This window comes from Salvia hispanica, chromosome 6, assembly GCF_029641045.1.
Source record: "Salvia hispanica isolate PSC_SH4W2 chromosome 6, Shi_PSC_v1, whole genome shotgun sequence".
In the NCBI taxonomy this organism is placed as follows: Eukaryota; Viridiplantae; Streptophyta; class Magnoliopsida; order Lamiales; family Lamiaceae; genus Salvia; species Salvia hispanica.
The window spans coordinates 45,434,223-45,453,967 of NC_142697.1; the positions used below are offsets into that span (position 1 = coordinate 45,434,223).

Below are 19,745 nucleotides of genomic sequence, written 5' to 3' on the forward strand. Positions count from 1 at the left end.
CTTAAAGATACGGACATTTAGTTTGATACGAGTTTTAATGCATAATTAATAAAGTAAGAGAGAGAAAGATAAATATTTGTGTAAATAGTCAGTGGAGAGTGAGTTCCACATCATTAGTAGTATAATGTAATGATATAAGTTGTAAATAAAATTATGTATATGGGTAATGGGTTGTTTAACTATTCCATAATTACTAAGTTCATACTTTTTGGGACGAACTAACAAGGAAATAGTTCATACTTTTCAGAGAGACAGGGGAAGTAATATTTTTGGAAGTTCTCATTTGAATTCTCTTTATATGTAATGAAATAAAACAAAGCAGTAGAATAGTGGACACTGATCTTTTTTCATTTTCTATGTATGCTTTTTTAACGAACAATTCCGTGCTAGAGATTTTGTTTAGCCTTCAAAATTATTAGTACTTCTTTAATAATAAAATCAAATAAGTTATACTATACTAATTTTTTTTCTTTTCATAGTATTTTCATATCATCCTAAAAGTTTATTTTTCTAATATGGCCAGTAGGCAAACTGGTAAGGATGAATGGCCGGTTGACAACTGAAAGCATGTGATGTGAGCATGCGATATAATGAATTTGATTTTGGTGTACAAGTTCTATCAAATATAGAGTAATTGATATCCAATGATGCTCTAATTAATTATTGCTGATGAGCTGGTTGCCGGTCCCACTGACTTATAAACTCAGTTAGTAGTACAAAATATATCAGATGGAGCAATTGCAATGACTTGTGCTCCAACTGATAATTTCAAAATTTTCAATCTAAAAGTAGCTCTCAATGAACTACTCCCTTTAGGTCTAACTTAATTATTTAGTCTAGACCATATCTTAGTACAAAAATTAATTAGGGAGAAGGGCCTATCCACATTTAGGGTACGGATGTCAATTCAAATCGCAATCTATGAGTTGATCTAAATAGCCCGACAATCTTATAGGATTAAGATTAAAATTTTATAATCAGAAATATATCACAATCAAAATTATCATAAATCGAATAGTACGCAAACTTTCAATTGAGTTATTTCTCATCGATTAATTTCAATTTTCATTAGTTTTACAAACTTGGAGAGAAATCTAAACATTTAATAATCATAAAATATTTCTATGGTATAGTCTATTCTAAATTATTCAGCAAGACTCCGTCAAATATTGTTCTTATTTAGTTTCTAAATTTGTATACTAATACTAGTAATTAATTGGTTTTAAGTTTTTATTTAAGAAATAATTAATATTTTCGATTTTAGTATATTGCATGTATTATAAATGAAGAACTATTAGTTTTAAAACAAAAACACATATTAATATTAATATACACTCTTTTTAACCGGATTAGCTAGTTGGCTATTTTGAAATACGAGAATTTATGGTTTGAGTAAAATATTTGTAAGTCAATCAAATTTGATTTCGATTAGTCGGTAATTTGAGTAAAGCTAACTTAAAAGTTAATAGGTTAATCCAATTGTTATTTTATGTGCGTATATTTAATTAATAGGAACCACTTATTAAAATGTTTCGAAATCGTTCTATTACTTATAGAATTAACATTATAAATATAATTAAAAAAAGGTTTGGAACTCGCCAACTAATACTTTAGAAGTAGGTCACATTCCACCAACTTTTTCAACTCATTTTCCATTACATTTCTTAAAACTCGTGCCGGGTTAAAGTGTAACAATATTTGGGAGACGAAGGTAGTACTATATTCTTGGCATCTTTCGATTGTGTGACAAAAAATAATTATCTTTCAGACTATTGATTTCAGCATAATCCAAACTAATTAAATAAGTACAATAAAAAATTACATGGGCTAAAATTTATCATACCTATATAATCAATCGCATATTAGAATTAGTTAATCGTTTTACAAAACCAACAAACCTAAAAATCATATATACATTTCTTAATCCATGTGGGCAAACACAACTAAGAAACATAATATGTTAGCTTGCTCTAATTAATCATATAACTATGGTATAAATTCATGTGAGATAAGATGTATCATACCCATAAATAATCCCAAGTTATGTCACTATGTTATGAGTACTTCTTATAAAAGAAGTCATTATATTTATGTTATTAATCAAGTACTTTTAGGCATAACTTTCTATGATTAAACACTTTAACTAGGCTATTTTAACAAGCTAAAGTACAGTGCTATTTTTAATTTAAAATTGAACATATAAAGCAAAATAATAGCCCAAAAGCCCAATAAACTCGCCGCAGGAAAAGTATGCTCATATAGTACACCATTCTGTTCGAAAATTGGGCGTTGTCAACGGCCCAAAGAGGAAAACTTTTGTCGGCATTCCGACAAACTTTTTATGGGCGTCTTACGAATTCTCATTGAAAAAAAAAACAATGTTATATGGATATTCAATGAGAAAATACCTTTGCGACCTTTCATCGAACTGTGCGCATAAGAAAATTATGTTCCTTTAATATAAATCACATATGCATTTTAGTTAATGGGCAAAACGCATATTAGACAGCACATTCAGTAAAGAAGACAGAGGTACCATTTCTAAGAGATTGAATATAAATTTTTAATTTTTTTTAATTAAAATTACATCTTTTTTACTATTCCTATGTGATTGCTGATTGCTAGTCATATCAAATAATGCAGATTATGTGTCTTCACTACTGTTTCAATTTTAGATAGAGACGATAATTGAGGCCAAATTGACTAGAAAATGGTACTCCATATTGCTAGATTTTGTTTTGGTAATAAGTAGTAGTACCTTTTAAAAGATTAATTTAGTAAAATAAATTTTAAATCATTGATTAATTATTAAAGGTATAGGAATTAAATAATATCTGAATATTAATTAAAATTATAAATTCATGTACTACTATTTCTTAAAACAAGCTTGATTGGTCAGCTATAATGTGACTCTACAATTTTATTTTTTTGAGAACATTGCAGGCACATCTCCATTCACTATCGGTGCTTTCAAGTTGAGTTATATGATGATAAATTAGAAAATTCGTGATGAAAGAGAATATGTATTGGATACTATTTACCATTTTTCATACATATTAATATTATGAGCTTCTTTGTAGAAAAGTGTTGGAAAATATTAAGAAAATTTGTTGAAATTCCAAACTTGGAATGAATTGGTTAGATTCAATTAATCCATAGAAGTAATAATTAATGTAAAATTTTGTAAATTAAATTATTAATTGAGAAAATACTACTAGTATAATAATTATGCTACAAGATTTGAACTTTTCATTTAAGATTTGCTTGATTAGTGGTATAGTAATTAAAAACATATATAATATTAATAAATACTATGATAGTAGTAATGATAATTATAACTAAAAATAAATCATATAAATATGAATTATGTCGATCATGCCTATAATAATTAATATAATGATGATAATTAATTAATACTATTAGCTTGTATTTTAATAAAAATAATACTCCCCCGTCTCCTTAAAGTTGATAAAATTGTAAATGACAAGAGTTTTATATGGAATTGGTAAAGTAAGGTAGAGATAAGAAAAAGTAAGCGAGAGAGGAAAAAAGTAGTGGAATGAGTGTTAATGAACTGTGAAATCAACATTATAAATTATGTGTACAATTATTATTTGTTAAAAAACTTTTCATATTTAGATTTTGTATATCTACTTTTGGGGAACTACCCAAAATGGTAACTAATCTATTATTTATCGATCAAATAAAAATCCGACTGTCCATTATAAATCCGACTGTCCATAAAAAATCCGACTACCCAAAATGGTAACTAATCTTTTGGGGAATCACATTAATAAGGCTAAAAATCAGCCTAAAAGCCCAATAAAATGGTAGCGCAGAAATTGGGTTTTATCGATGACACACTAAGAAGGTTCAACTCTGCTACGGCCCATAACTTTCTTAAGTTGTTAACTTGCTAACTGATCAATGCAGTGTATTAAAAATGTCAACACGATGACATTAAAATGTCAACAACAAAATTACTTCAATATAATGTATTGATATTATGTATTGACATTTTGATATAACCATGTTGATATTTTTAATACACTGTATTGACATTTTGATATAACCATGTCAACAACAAAATGTTAGCAGAGTTAGCAACTTAAATAGTTAGCAATATAACGCACCCGGAGGAGTGCGAAATTTAATACTCCTATCACATTAATCAGGCCAAAAATCAGCCTAAAAGCCCAATAAATTAATGCAGCCGTTGCTGCTGTCCATAAAAAATTTAGGTTTTATTGACAGCACACTAAGAAGGCCCAACTCTGCTACGGCCCATAACCAAGGCCCGCTACAGAAAATCCGACGCCGGGCATCTAGTAACACCAACAACCAAGATGATTGCTCTTCCACACCTAATTGTTGACTCTTAAATTGTGTTTTTCTACGTATTATATTTAATTATCATAAAATTAATTAAGATGATAGCTCTTCCATACCTAATCCAGCATATATAATTGTAACAACATGGAATTGAACATGAAAAAAAAAAGATAGAATAGATGACATTGTGGCTCATTTGTAAGGTTCTCACAATTGATTTTTTGGTACCAATTTCAGTAAAATATGATTAAGGTCTAATGATACTCTAATTAATTAATTAATTAATTAATTAATTAATGCTGATGGCTAAGTTACCGGTCGCTACTGTCCAATAAATTTCTTGTTCATTCTGCCAACCTCAAACTTAATCCCTATAACTACTACCGTTTTAAAATTAATTTTGCTAAAGCAAACATTATTCCTAAGAAAAGCACCCAAAAAAAAAAAAGCTCCAAACGAAACGTGCAGTCGTCGTCCGCCCCAGCGCCTCCCGTCATCACCGCCAGCCGTCGCAGGTGAGTCGAGCTCTCTCGCCGCTCTCCTTTTCAGTCATCATTGTTATAAATTGCTTGCTATTATTAATTTTCAATGTTTAGTTTAATTCATTGACATTGTTAAACCAAAACTGATGGTTCGGCCGGACCGGTCATTGCTGGTTCGGAAATCAATGGTGATTTTGGGCCAAACCGAAATCGCCAACAAGCCAGTCCACTGGTTTCAAATTTTCAGCCCATGAACCACTGTTCAACTGGGCTGCTGACCAAATCTCCCTAAAATATGGGCCTAACTCACTTTATACTTTAATCCAAATCACAATTTCATTCGGGCCCAGAACCGGATCAGCCTACGCCGGTTCAAATTTCTCAAAAGTCAAAACCAAAATTTCTTGAATTAAATCGTTAATACAAGTATAACTAGGCCTGCTTATTCGGCCGGTTCTGGTTCTAACCAGACCGGTTGACCGATTATTCGATTTTAAATTTTCAAAATTCTGGAACCGGAACGATCGGTTCCGATTCGGAACCAGCCGGTTAAGAACCGGTCGATTCCGATTCCGAACCAGAACCGATGTGTAAATTTAATCCGAATTTATATATAATTTTAAATGGTTCTATACTAAAAAAATAATAATCCAACATCTAAAAATATAACAAATAATGCCTAAAAATTCAAATAAATACACAAAAAGTACAAACCAACAATACAATAAAATTCATATATGGATAAGAATGATGCCAAGTGTAGTAGGTCGGACTAGTTTATGTTAGCAATTTTTTTAGAAAATAAGTTTTAAAATTGAATTACATTTTCCCCTTTTTGGCTAAACAAATATTCAAAGGAATTTCTAATACTAATTGATCTTGTTGTGATTTTTTGGTTTATAACGGAAAAATTAATAACTTATTCACAAACAGGTTAAAATCATATGTTAAATGAATTGTTACATAAATTTGTTATAAAGTTAAATTTCTATCATATGAAATGATATTGTATTTGTATAAGTTCATTTGGAAATTAAAACAAACTTATGATGTCCTACTCATTGTAGTTAGTTCATAAAAAATAGATTGGGGAAATAATTGTATATTCAAAGTATTACGGTTTAAATACTTTAGAAATAGAGCTTGCAAATCTAACACTGTTAAAATCTATAAATCATTCAACGTTTCAAACTATTTTACTTTAATTCAAAATTAATTCAATTAAATTAGATTTATTAGCATATTTAATTATAAAAAATAAAATTATATTATAATCCGATTCCCGGTTAGGAATCGGTCGATTCCGGTTCGGAACCAGAACCAGTATTATTTAAAAAGTTGGAACAGGTATCGGAACCGGAACCGAAACCGGATCCGGTTCCAATTCCGGTTAACCGAAAACCGAAGAACCGTTTAAACACCCCTAAGTATAACTAGGTACATAGAAAAATAATAATTTTGAAATTTTCAAGTATTAATGTCTTGTTCACTCTTTATTAATGTGGTTGGCCGTCACTTTTGTTAGTACTATAAATTTTTTTGTTTTATTTTCTACTTTGGTCACATGGAGTACTTGATAAAAATTTGTCCGAATTTATTTTTTATTTTTTTATTTTGTCTTTCTCAATGAAGCATGTTAGCTTAATTAATTATAGTCTCTGATTCTCTTTACTATGTGGGTGTTCTTTGAAAATACCATAAGACCATGTTTGGTTGCCAGGATTCTGTCTGGAAAAGCAATCTGATTCCTTAAATTTTAAATTCCTGTGTATGTTTCGGTTTTTAATCAAACTGAGAAAGTAATCAGAATCCGAGAACAAGAAAAATTAGTACAACTTTCCAGGATTCTGAATCCTAACTTTTCTTAGGTATTCTTTTTCCCAGTTTTAGGATTCTTACATATTTAAGCAATAAAGTATAATTTTATTAATAATAATGATAATAATAATAACATAATAATAGTAATAGTAATAATAAAAATAATAATTATAATAAATACAATGTTTTTAAAATTATAATTTCACTGTAATAAAAAGACTATAATTAAAATTATCATAATTATAACTTATTTTATAATAATTCATAATAATAATAATAATTTATTAAATAATTAAAATATAATTAAATAATATAAATCTTATAATAAATAATAAATATTTCATTTTATAAATTAATAATTAATCAATAAAGTCATAGTGCAATTTTAATTTATAAAATTTATTCAATTATAATATTCGTAAATATTATAATTATAATACAATAATTATTATATTTATTCTTATAATAAATGAGTACTGTAATACTTCATGTAACTATAATTATAATTATATTATTATATATTATGATGGATAATCCATATTTAAAGTATCCATCGTGATAATAAATATAATAATATAATTATTATTATTTGTAATTAATAATTTAATAAGAATTTTACAATATTATTTTTTTTATAAATAAAATAATAATAAGTATATTTTTAGCTTGTTGTTTAAATTAAATATAAATTTAAAATCTTGATATTTTTCAAACACAGGAAAGTAAAGTTACCAGGAATCATATTCTCGGGATTCATTTTTCCATGAATCATTTTCCTTGCCAACTTTACTTTCCCGACAACCAAACATGGGCATGTTTGGTTGGCGGGAAAGTAAAGTTGGCAAGGAAAATGATTCCTAGGGAAATGAATCCTTGGAATATGATTCCTAACAACATAACTTTCTTGTGTTTGGAAAATATCAAGATTTTAAATTTAATATTTAATTAAATAATAATAATAATTTTGTTATTATATTAAGATTCCTTTAATAAATTATTAATTAAAAAATTATAATAATATATTATTTTATTTATTATTATAATGATAATTTAAATAATTTAATTAAGATTTTATTAGTTTATATTATTATAATTTTATATAAACATATTCTTATAATTTTAAATATTTACTGATATTATAATTGAATAAAATTTATAATTTCAAAATTTCACTAAGCTTTGTTGTATAGTGTGTCGGATGTTGCTGGAAAAAAAAAATGTTGTATAAAGAGCAACAAATTGCTGGCCGTCTTTTTCAGATTTTTTTTTGCCACGTGACTGCTTACTATTCGTCCACGTGTACAAATGATTGGTTAGGAATGATGGTATGATGTTATTTTAAGGGGTGGTGGCACCCTAACATGCCCCTTCAAGGATGTCTTTATAAAAGATAAATAACCAAGAATGACTTCCTAGAATTCATAGGCCCAACAAATAATATGTGCTATTATGAAATTCTTGTATCCTTGTATTTATTTATTTGTGAAAATTGATTTTTAAATATAAACATTAATTTTTATAAATGATAAATATATTTTTATGTATATTTTATTTGAACAACTGGTTCCGGTTTTGCATTTCACTTAACTTGAATTGGACCGTGGGAACCCCCGAACCGTCTAGCTGTTTGGAACTGCTGTGCCGGTTCCAAATCGGCGGTTAACTGCCGATTCAGTTAGTTTTGATCATGTCTAGGTATAACCATATGACTATAGGTGCAAGAATTTCTTTTATTGATCAATTTCTCATAATTGTTGTTTTGTACAGTAATTAGTGTTGATTCATTTGCATCATTAAACTTAAACTAATGGTTCAATACTTTAACCTTCAATTGAACCGGTCAATCCCGGCTTGAAACCGTTGACTAAGGTGTTGGATGAACCATAACCGCAAATGCTAACTAATTTGTCCGGTTATAGTCTCGGTTAACATATATTAATACTTTATTACAAATCATATCGAGACAAAAATCGACCAAATATTTGTGAACTCTAGAGTCGCATAGTATGCAAGAGGCAACTCCACCCTCAGTCAAAATTTGTGTTTTCAATATATTAGTGCTTCCATGACTTTCTCTAATAAAAATCACAAAACTTAACGTGTTACTGTAATCATAACTAGATAAATAAAACAATCTTAAATTCGAGAATTTTACCATGTCCAAATCATAACTAGCTAGCCAGTCCACTGGTTTGAATATTAGTCACATTAGTAGGATATTGTCGCTTTGAGCAAAACGCTCACAGTTTTGCTCTTGGATAAGCTATGCTTGCGACTCTTACTGCTCTCATAAATATCTAAATGTTTGTCCCACATACTGCTAATGCAGTGAAGAGTGATCACGACTTTTCAAAAGATAAAACAATTGTAGTAGTTTCACTTATCCAAATCCACCCATTGAACTGATTTCCAGGATAAATCAAAAGCAGATAATTTAAGAAAGAAAAAAAATCAGCACCAAAAAACGTAAATGGCGGATGCTATTGTATCAGAAGTGGTGGGGAGAATTGCAACTATGTTAGAAGATAAGATTCGGTATGAAGTCAATTTGGTGAGAGGCGTGAAGGACGAACTTCGTTATCTTTCCAATAAGCTCAACACGATCCGAAAGGTGTTGGATGATGCAGAAAAGAGAGGAGTGAATGATCAAAGTGTCAAAAGTTGGTTGAAGAAGCTCGAAGCTGCTGCTTATGAGATGGAGGATATTTTGGATGAATGGAGCTATTCTCTTCTCAAAGATAAGATGGAAGCTTCGGCTGAGCCTGAGCCTGAGCCCGAGCCTAAGAAAAAGATAGGTTGCTCCTTCTTCAAACCTTCTTGTTTATCTTTCAAGAAAGTTTCTGTCCGTCGTGATATTGCCAAGAAAATTGAAAATGTGAAAGCCATGCTTGAACAGATTAACAAGGAGAGAAAGGAATTTGATTTTGTCATCGCACCGCCTACAACTGATCCCGTGCCCACACCTTGGAGAGTGCAATCCACACCTTTTGTTGACTTGACGAAAGTTCACGGGGTGGATATACATAACAAAAAAGATGACATAGTGAGGAAACTAATGCTTAATGGTGGTCATACCCAAGTTTTGTCTATTGTTGGGATCGGGGGACTTGGGAAAACAACTCTTGCCAAACTGGTTTATAATGATGAACGAATGAAGGATTGTTTTGAATTAAGAATATGGATTTGTGTTTCTGATCCATTTGACACGGCTGCGATTGCAATAGGAATTGTTAACGAAGTGGCAATACAAACGATTTCTCCAAATTCCAACCAATTGGCACTGGTATTAAAAAGGCTAGAAGCGTCCATTTCAGGAAAAAAGTTTCTTCTTGTGATGGATGATGTTTGGACGGATGACTACACCAGGTGGGAGCCTTTGAAAATCATTTTCCAATGTGGTGCAATAGGCAGTAAAATTCTGGTGACAACAAGAAAGGAAACTATAGCTGAGATGGTCGGTACCTCAAACGATGATATGTATCACCCAAATAAGCTTAGTGAAAAAGAATGTTGGTCATTATTGCGCGACACATCTCTTCCACGAAAGAGTGAGAAGGAACGTGGAAAGTTTGAGGATGTTGGCAAGAAAATAGCTAGCAAGTGCAATGGATTGCCTCTTGCTGCAATTGTTTTGGGAACACTTCTGCAGTTCAAGGATTTAGAAGGATGGAAACATGTAGAGAAGAGTGAAATATGGCAGTTGGAGAATGCACAAGTAGATCTTTTTCCTCATTTGGTTTTAAGCTACAATGAATTATCCCCGACTCTTAAGCGTTGTTTTTCATATTGTGCGGTCTATCCTAAAGATCACAGAATTCATGCAGAGACTCTGATAGAAGAGTGGATGGCGCAAGGTTATCTAGGCTCTGATATTGGAAATGGTGCAGTGGAACTCAAAGGGCGAGAGAACTTGAGAAATTTAGCAATGCGTAGTTTGTTTCAAGACATTGAGAGAAGTAAGCCGGGAGAGCAGATAGAATGGTGTAAAATGCATGATATAGTACATGATTTTGCTTTATTTCTTAGGAAGAATGATGAGAGAGAGAAAAGTTGTCAAGTTTGTGATTCTTCATTGGTTTCTCATGTCCAAGAATATCGGAGTCTACCGTTGGACTACAAACCTCCTGGTGATGTAAGAGACACAAATTTTTCTGAAGTTTGTGATTGCATGAAAAGCCTTAGGGTGTTAATAGTTGACAGATTTTTCAGTTCTATTCCTGTAGGAATGGAAACGTTGATTCACTTGAGATGGTTGGATTGTAGTTGGACTACATTGTCAAGGGATGGCCTTGAAATCATATGTAGGCTTTATTTCTTGCAAACTCTTCTCTTATCAAGGTGCGACCTAACAGAGATTCCACGAGAAATTGGGAATTTGGATCAGTTAAGACGACTTGACTTAAGTTGGAATGAAGAATTAAAGCGGTTACCGGATAGCATGTGTAAATTGGTTGAATTGCGATCTCTTTCCTTAGCAAGATGCTCTCTAGAAGTGATTCCACAACAAATAGGGAATTTGGTTCAGTTAAGACGACTTGATTTAAGTCGGAATGAAGACTTAAAGGAGTTACCAGAGAGCATGGGCAATTTGGTTGAATTGCAAACTCTTTCCTTAGCATACTGCAGTCTAGAAGAGATTCGGTGGGAAATTGGGAATTTGGTGCAGTTAAGAGAACTTGACTTAAGTGGTAATAGAAAATTAAAGGAGTTACCAGCGAGCATGTATAGTTTGGTTGAATTGCGATCTCTTTCCTTAGATAGTTGCCCTCTAAAAGAAATTCACAAAGAAATTGGGAATTTGGTGCAGCTAAGAGAACTCGACTTAACTTGGAATTATGAATTAGAGGAGTTACCAGAGAGCATTTGTAGTTTGGTTGAACTGCAAATCTTGAAGATTAAATGCACTCGTATCAACTGTTTTCCTGAAGCATTAGGTGAGTTAAGTAATCTCCACACACTGGAACTGTGCAAATTTAAAGTTGGAAGTCAATACAATAAGTTGGGTTTTCTGAAAAAATTATACCATTGTCTTACCGAATCTCTAGAACTGGGAATCTACTGGAGTAGTATGAGTGAAATGGAGGAATTTGTTGAGGAAGCTCGACAACCACAATTAAAGACACTCCTTCAAAAACTGAAAACACTCACACTATCTTTCGAGGATAGGCTGAATAAAAGGGAACAGTTATCATCATCAATGTGGAAGGAGCTACTAGAAGCTCTCGTGCCCCTTCACAACTTGATGAAACTGGAAATCATGGGATATGAGGGCTACAGGCTTCCAGATTTTATGTCATCGCCTCTCAACTTTATAAAACAGATAGATTTTATTAATTTGAGTAAGGTGTCATCATTGCCGGCTATGGGGAAACTACCTTTCTTGGAAATTCTCTCTATAGGGATAGTGGATCAATTGAAGTTGGTTGGGAGGGAGTTTTTAGGAATAGAATCTTCATCTGATCACGATGTTGTTGCTTTTCCTAAACTCAAGGAACTGAAATTTTGGTACTGCTTCATATGGGAGGAGTGGGAGGACATAACGGAGAAAGAAGAAGAATCTGCTGCCATCTCCATCATGCCATGTCTCAAAGAGTTGAATATCAGATACTGTGTGAGTTTGAAGAAGCTGCCGCATCGCCTCCTGCATAAGGTCTCCTCATCTTTGCGGTCGTTGAATATTTATAAATCAACAGATCTAGTAGAAACATACGGAGAGGACAAGGAAGGTTCAGCTTGGAGATCCATATCACAATATAATCCTCAACTTCAACTTGGCATAGAGGTCTAATGCAATTTATGTCTTTCTGTTTGTTTTACTTTTTTGAGGTTTAATTTAGGATTGTAATATATATTTTTCTTCTTTAATCGTAGATTTTTATTAGACAGATACTCTTTTTCTTTCATGGTGTTTTTTCCCCTGGGTTTTTTCACTATGAAGGTTTTAATGAGGTCCGGTCTTGAACGATCATTCTGTGATCTTCAATGTTTAGGTTTTGCTTTTAATTGCTTTTTTTAATTGTGTAAATAATATACTCCTATTTAGTAAAGCTACTCAAACTGATTGGCTATACGGCACCGACTCACGTAACATCACACACGATCACACACTAAATCTCTTAGATAGTTTTATATTTTAATGTTTATTTCTCTTTAATGAATATTGTCTAGTCTCTTTAATCAAAGCATAGCATCACATTCAATACTATAATTAGCGTGTGTGCACTCAACAATTTGTCAATAAACAAGTAACTAAAATTAAAATAGAATTAACCTTTCAATTTCGATTAATATTAACACAATAATATATAATTAAATTGGATGGTTCGAATTTAAAATTTAAAACAATTCTTGATTGTAAAGTTTACTTATAATTTAATCGAAATAGATCTATGCTCCATCTTAATTTATAAATTACTACACATGTATTAATAATCATAAAATATTTTTATACTATATTAAATCATTCAGCAGGATTCATCAAATATCGTTCTTAATTAATTTTAAATCTATATTAATAAGTAATAAATATTTTTTATTTTAGTATATGCATGTATTATAAATAAAGAACTATTAGGAATAAAACAAATTAAGTATATTGATGTGTACTCCTTTTAACCGGATTAGCTAGTTCGCTAGTCTGGAATATGATTATTTATAGTTTGAGTCGAAAATTTGTAAGTCAATCAAATTTGATTTCGGTTAGTCCGTAATTTGAGTAAAGTTAAATTAAAATTTAATGGAAATCAATCACGTACTATTAGAATTAACATTATAAATATAATCAATCTCTTACTCATATAAAGCCCAATAATCAGCCCATTAAATAACGTCCCAGAATAGTGTGTTGCTGTTGTACACCAATCTGTTCGAAAATTGGGCTTTATCTACTGCCCTAAGGGAAAAACTCTAATAGGAAAACACATCAAATTTCATTTCGATCTATTAAGATTAATGTAACAAATTTAATCTAAAGCTAGCCGACTTTAGCAATAAAATATGATTGACTTTGAAAACCTGTAAACAGGTGGTCGACTCTAATTAATCAATGGTGATGAGTTGGCTGTCAACATGTGCAATTTCTAAGAAATTTCCGAGTTGGTAGCAAAGAGTCGACTTCATTCCACGTAACCTCAAACTTAATCTAGATTATTACTATTATTAAATTAAATTAGTTGTCTCAATCAGCATATTAAAATATACCGATCATATTCATAGCTAAAAAACAAAGCAGCTCCAAAAAAAACCCGCAGTTCCGAAACGCAACGATCACGCCTCGCTCCTCAGAGTCCGCAGTGTGAGGCCGTTGTCTCGCCGATCGTTGAGCCGTGCAGGTAAGTCGCGCTCACTCATCTCTCTTTTTACTCATCATTATTCTCAATTTTATTTGAATGAATTTATGTGTTGAATGTTAGAGATTATATATAGAGTGTTACAGATCAAATAGGAGAATTCGTTCCAAAAGGAACATTTAGTCTATAAATCCCACTCGTTGGTCATGGTGAATTCTTTGCTCAGCCACCAATCTGAACCTTTTAAGCTCTCAATGAAAACAAGAATGTTACATACCAAACAGTAAAACTCATCACAAAACACTAGCCTATTAGGAAAGATAGTCCATTTAGTCTATAAAACCAGCTGCACCGATTGCTTTCACAGCCGATGTGGGACATTGAGTCCATAATATCGAGCATTAGTAAAGTTATGACCGTAGAAGAATTTTGGTTATTAAATTGCTTGTAGGCTTCTTAATTGAATTATGATTCGAATACTGTGATTCGAATTGCGGTCCAACTTTATGGGCCTCTATATAAGATCAAGCCCAGCCCTGCAGTATTTTGTAGTATATGATATCCCATAGATTATTTTACTATTTTAATAATATTGTTGTAAAAAGAAATTTTAGCATTAGATAAGACATCATGATTAATTAATGTTTGTAATAAAAATTGTTATGTTAAAAAATGATTAAAATATGAATGAACTTTGGATAGCAGTTATGAAATTGTTATATTCATATTCAATTCCAAATGTTTGCTTTTATTATTTGTATCCAAATTCAATTACAAATGATTTTTAAACATTTTTATATTTTTTATACCTAAATTCGAGGTATTGTGGACTCCGTCCCATTAAATATGCAACATTTGCTTTTCGACACAAGAATTTATATAGTGTTGTTTTGTGAGTTAATGAAGAAAGAGTAAAGTAAGAGAGAAGAAAAAGTAGAGAGAGTATTATTTCTATTTTTGGAAACGTTTCATTTTTAATGGGACAGACCAAAAAGGAAAACGTTTCATTTATTCACCGACGATAAATATTTTTTTCTTTTCTATTATTTTTAACCAGGAAATTTCACTTGACTCACTGACGAAATGAAAGTTCGTGGTTTTAAAAACAAATCTCATAGTTCATGGGAAAAACCGGAATTCGGGGAAAGGTTTTGGTTTAAAAAGCCAAAAACCCAATTATATATTATTCTTATTTAAACTAAAATATGGTATAAAATATAAACTAATTTCTCGCCATAATATTGTAAATTCATTCATTTTTTCAAAATATTATTTATGAAGTACTAACTTGTTAGAGGGATATATTAAATAAATGGGAAAGAAAAAAATAGAGAGAAGAGAGAGGAAAAAGAAATAAGAAATATAGATATATTGAATAGGGAAAAAACCGAAATAAGGGCAAAAATGTTCAATATGGTGTAAAAGTACCCAAGCAAAATTAAGTTTTTATCCAGAGACCTATAATGCAACACCAGGAACCTGTTTTGCAGTTCACTTTGAATATATTCTAAATTTATGATGTTTGATTATTTTTAATTCTAATTTTGGTATGAAGTATTATGAAATGATAAAATTTTATTTTAAAATGTTAGGAAAAAAGCATCTCCAAAATTCATAATCGGAGAGAGTAAGGAAAGGTGTAGGTAGTAGTGATCATGGCGGATGCTATTATTTCAGTTGTGGTGGAGAGAGTTGCGGATATATTAGTAAATCGGATTCAATATGAAGTCAATTTGGTGAGAGGCATGGACGAGGAGCTTATCGATCTTTCCGACAAGCTCAAGACAATCAAAAATGTATTGGCCGATGCAGAAATAAGAGGAGTGAACGATCAAAGCATCAAAAGTTGGTTGAAGAAGCTTGAAAATACAGCTTATGAGATGGACGACATTTTGGATGAATGGAACTACTCTCTTCTCAAACATAACATGGAAACTTCTGCTAATCAAAAAGTGGGGTGCTCCTTCATCCCATCTTCAAGTTTATGTTTTAAGAAAGTTTTTGTTCATCGTGAAACTTCCAAGAAAATAGAACATGTGAAAGCCACGCTTGATAAGATCCTAAAGGAGAGAAATGATTTTAATTTTGTCATCTCTCGGGCTGCAACTGATCACGTGCCCAACTCTTGCCATGTTCAAACCACATCTTTAGTTGAATCTGAGAAAGTTTTTGGGTTGGACGTAGAGAGGAATAAGAATGATGTAGTGAAAAAAATGTTGAATGATGGTAATACCCAAATTCTGTCTATAGTTGGGACGGGGGGACTTGGGAAAACAACTCTCGCTCAACTTATTTATAATGATACTCAAGTAGGGGGATGTTTTACAAGAATATGGATTTGTGTTTCTGATCCCTTTGACGTGGTTGTGATTGCTAAAGGAATTGTTGAGAGTGTGACAAAAGAGATTATTCCTCCAAATATGATCCAATTGGAGATGGTGCTAGAGAAACTTAGAGATTGTATTTCAGGAAAGAAGTTTCTTCCTGTCCTTGACGATGTTTGGGAACATAATTACAATAAGTGGGAGCCCTTGAAAATCAATCTCAAATATGGTGCACCGGGTAGTAAAATTCTAGTAACAACAAGAAATGAAAGGGTGGCTAAGATGATGGGGGCCCTAGACGGTGATATCTATCGCCCAAAGCCACTTAGTGATGAAGAGTGTTGGTCACTATTGCGTCTAATATCCCTTCAAGGACAGACCGATGCGAAATATAGAAAATTTGAGGATGTTGGCAAGAAAATAGCTAATAAGTGCAAGGGACTGCCTCTTGCTGCAAATGTTTTGGGAAGACTTTTGCAGTTCAAGACTAGTTTGGAAGAGTGGGAGCATGTGGAGAAGAGTGAAATATGGCAACTGGAGATGGTAGAATTAGAGCTTTTCCCTCATTTGGTTTTAAGCTACAATGAATTGTCCCCGTCTCTTAAGCGTTGTTTTTCATATTGTGCTGTCTATCCTAAAGATCATCAAATTGATGCAGAGAGACTCATAGAAGAGTGGATGGCATTGGGTTATTTAGGATCTTCTAGTGAAAACGGTGGAGTGGAACTCAGAGGGCGAGAGTACTTGAACAGTCTAGCGATGCGTTCTTTGTTTCAAGACATTTTGGAAAGTGATGGACAAATAAAATGGTGTAAAATGCACGATATAGTACATGATTTTGCTCTATTTCTTAGAAAGATTGATGACAGAGAAGAGGGTGCTAAAATAACAAAAAAAAGATGTCAAGTTTGTAATCCTCTTTTAGTTTCTCAAGCTCAAAAGTACCGTAGCTTAATCTGGGATGAGAGAAGGCATCCCCGTCTTTGTAACTGCGTGACAAGTGTTAGGGTGTTAAGGTTTGGGTGGCGTGCAAATGGTTTTCTTCCAAAGGGAATGGAAAAGTTGATTCATTTGAGATGGTTGGATTTTAGTTGGACTACATTGTCAAAGGATGGCCTCAAAATCATATGCAGCCTTTATTTCTTGCAAACCCTTCTCTTATCAGGGTGCAACATAACAGAGATTCCACGAGAAATTGAGAATTTGGTCCAGTTGAGACATCTTGACTTAAGCAGGAATGCAGAATTAAAGGATTTACCGGACAGAATGTACAGTTTGGTTGAACTGCGAACTCTTTCCTTAGCATACTGCTCACTTGAAGAGATTCGGGGAGAAATTGGGAATTTGGTTCATTTAAGACGACTTGACTTAAGTGAGAATACAAAATTAAAGGAGTTGCCAGACAGTATGTATAGTTTGGTTGAACTGCGAACTCTTTCCTTAGCAAGCTGCTCTCTAGAAGAGATTCGCGGAGAAATTGGGAATTTGGTTCAGTTAAGACGACTTGACTTAAGTTGGAATAAAAAACTAAAGGTGTTACCAGAGAGCATTGGTAGTTTGGCTGAACTGCAAATCTTGAATATTGACGGCACAGGTCACCACCGTTTGCCTCGAGCAGTAGATCAATTAAGTGCATTCAAGGTAGGAGGAATTCATTACGAGAAGTTGGGATTGCTGAAAAATTTTAACCATCGCAGTGAATCTCTAAAACTGGCACTCTACTCTAGTAGTACGAGTGAGATGGTGGAATTGGTTGAGGATGCTCGAGAAGCAGAATTAAAGATACACCTTCAAGAACTCGAAAAACTTGAAATATCTTTTGAGGGTACAATGAATGAAAAGGAGCAGTCATCATCGTCATCAATGTGGATGGAGCTACTAGATAATCTCGTGCCGTATCGCACTTTGGAGAAACTGACAATATGGGGATATAAGGACTCCAGGCTTCCGGATTGGATGTCGTCGCCCCTCAACTTGATAAATGAGATATGCCTGACCGATTTGAGTGAGGTATCAACGCTGCCAGCGATGGAAAAACTACCTTTATTGGAATATCTGTGTGTGGGAGGAGTGGAGCAATTGAAGGTGGTTGGAAGGGGCTTTTTAGGGATTGAAGGTTCATCTCATGATGATGATATTGTTGTTGCATTTCCGAAACTGAAGAAACTGAAATTTGATATGTGCCGGAAATGGGAGGAGTGGGAGGACATAACGGAGGAAGAAGAAGAATCCGCGGCCATCTCCATCATGCCATGTCTCGCGCAGTTGTCCATCAATTTGTGTGGGAGTTTGAAGAAGCTACCGCATCGCCTCCTACGTAAGGCCTCCTCGTCTTTCGAATTGTTGAATGTTGAGTACTCACCGGAGCTGATAAAAACATACGGATGGGACAAGGAAGGTTCACTTTGGAGATACATTTCCCAACATAATCCCCAACTTTTACTTCAATGGTAATGCAAATTTATGTCTTTTAATTCCTTCTGTGTTTGTTTTACTTATGTTGAGATTGTATTTGGAGTTGTGACATGTTTTTTTATACTAAATCTTTACTAGACGGGCACTCTTTTTTCTTCACGGTGTTTTTCCCTTTGGGTTTTTTTCACTTGAAGGTTTTAACGAGGCCCGGCCTTGAGTGATCGTTTTGTGATCTCCAAGGTTTTAGGTTTTGTTTATTCTTTTCTGTGATATGTATTTTTATTGCTTTAATCATAAATCTTTGTTAGACGGATACTCTTTTTTCTTCATGGTGTTTTTCCCTTTGGGTTTTTTAGCCATGAAGATTTTAATGAGGTCCGGCCTTGAGGGATCGTCCTGTGTTCTCCAAGGTTTAGATTCTGTTTTTTATGACATGATCATTTGGCTTATTTTCAATCGTGTGAATAATAACAGAGCTACTCAAATTGATTGGCGACTCAAATACATAATGGAGTGAAACTCAATTGCTTAGATGTAGATATAAATGATCCAAATATATATTTTAATTATAAAATTTTAATTAGATATTTAACATATTCATCATAATTTATTTTTATACTAATTAAATTATTCAGATTTTGATGACGGCTATGGAACACAGAATTATCTTCCTATATCTCATTGAGGCATTTCAATCTGGAAAGCTCAAGAGGAAATCTAATCTCACATGGTCATACCAATTAGAACACCATAAATCACACAAATCAACTCACAGAGCTAAGAAAATTAAATAAATGCAAAAACCAGCAAATGCAGAAACAGAGAATTTCAAAAAGGAAGGTAATTAGGGGAAAACCTCCATTGGAGAAATTGAGGTGAAGCACGAGTGAGAATCTCAACATACTTGGCCTTCATCACCCATTCTTCTTCTTCATCGTCTTCACAGAGCAAATGGGGGTTTTAGGCGAGGGTTTTTGCGATGTGCGACGACGTCGTTTCAAAATTAGATGTTGGATTCCCACCAGCTCAAACTCTAAATTGTAATTTTAAAAAGAATAAAATAAAAATTACTACTAATAAAATTA

The 19,745-nt window shown here is 32.6% G+C and overlaps 2 protein-coding genes across 2 annotated transcripts; both read left to right on the forward strand.

The window, feature by feature from the left end:
* Positions 1–4,757: 4,757 nt before the first annotated feature.
* On the forward strand, positions 4,758–12,620 carry LOC125204800 (disease resistance protein RPP13-like). Its single transcript, XM_089060406.1, has 2 exons — positions 4,758–4,847; positions 9,046–12,620. The coding sequence occupies exon 2, from the start codon at positions 9,103–9,105 to the stop codon at positions 12,418–12,420; it is 3,318 nt and encodes a 1,105-aa protein (XP_088916532.1). The 5' UTR covers positions 4,758–4,847; positions 9,046–9,102; the 3' UTR covers positions 12,421–12,620.
* Positions 12,621–15,517: 2,897 nt separating this feature from the next.
* On the forward strand, positions 15,518–18,967 carry LOC125204794 (putative disease resistance protein RGA1). Its single transcript, XM_048103529.2, has one exon. It carries the CDS (start codon positions 15,577–15,579, stop codon positions 18,697–18,699), a length of 3,123 nt encoding a protein of 1,040 aa, XP_047959486.2. The 5' UTR covers positions 15,518–15,576; the 3' UTR covers positions 18,700–18,967.
* Positions 18,968–19,745: the final 778 nt, after the last annotated feature.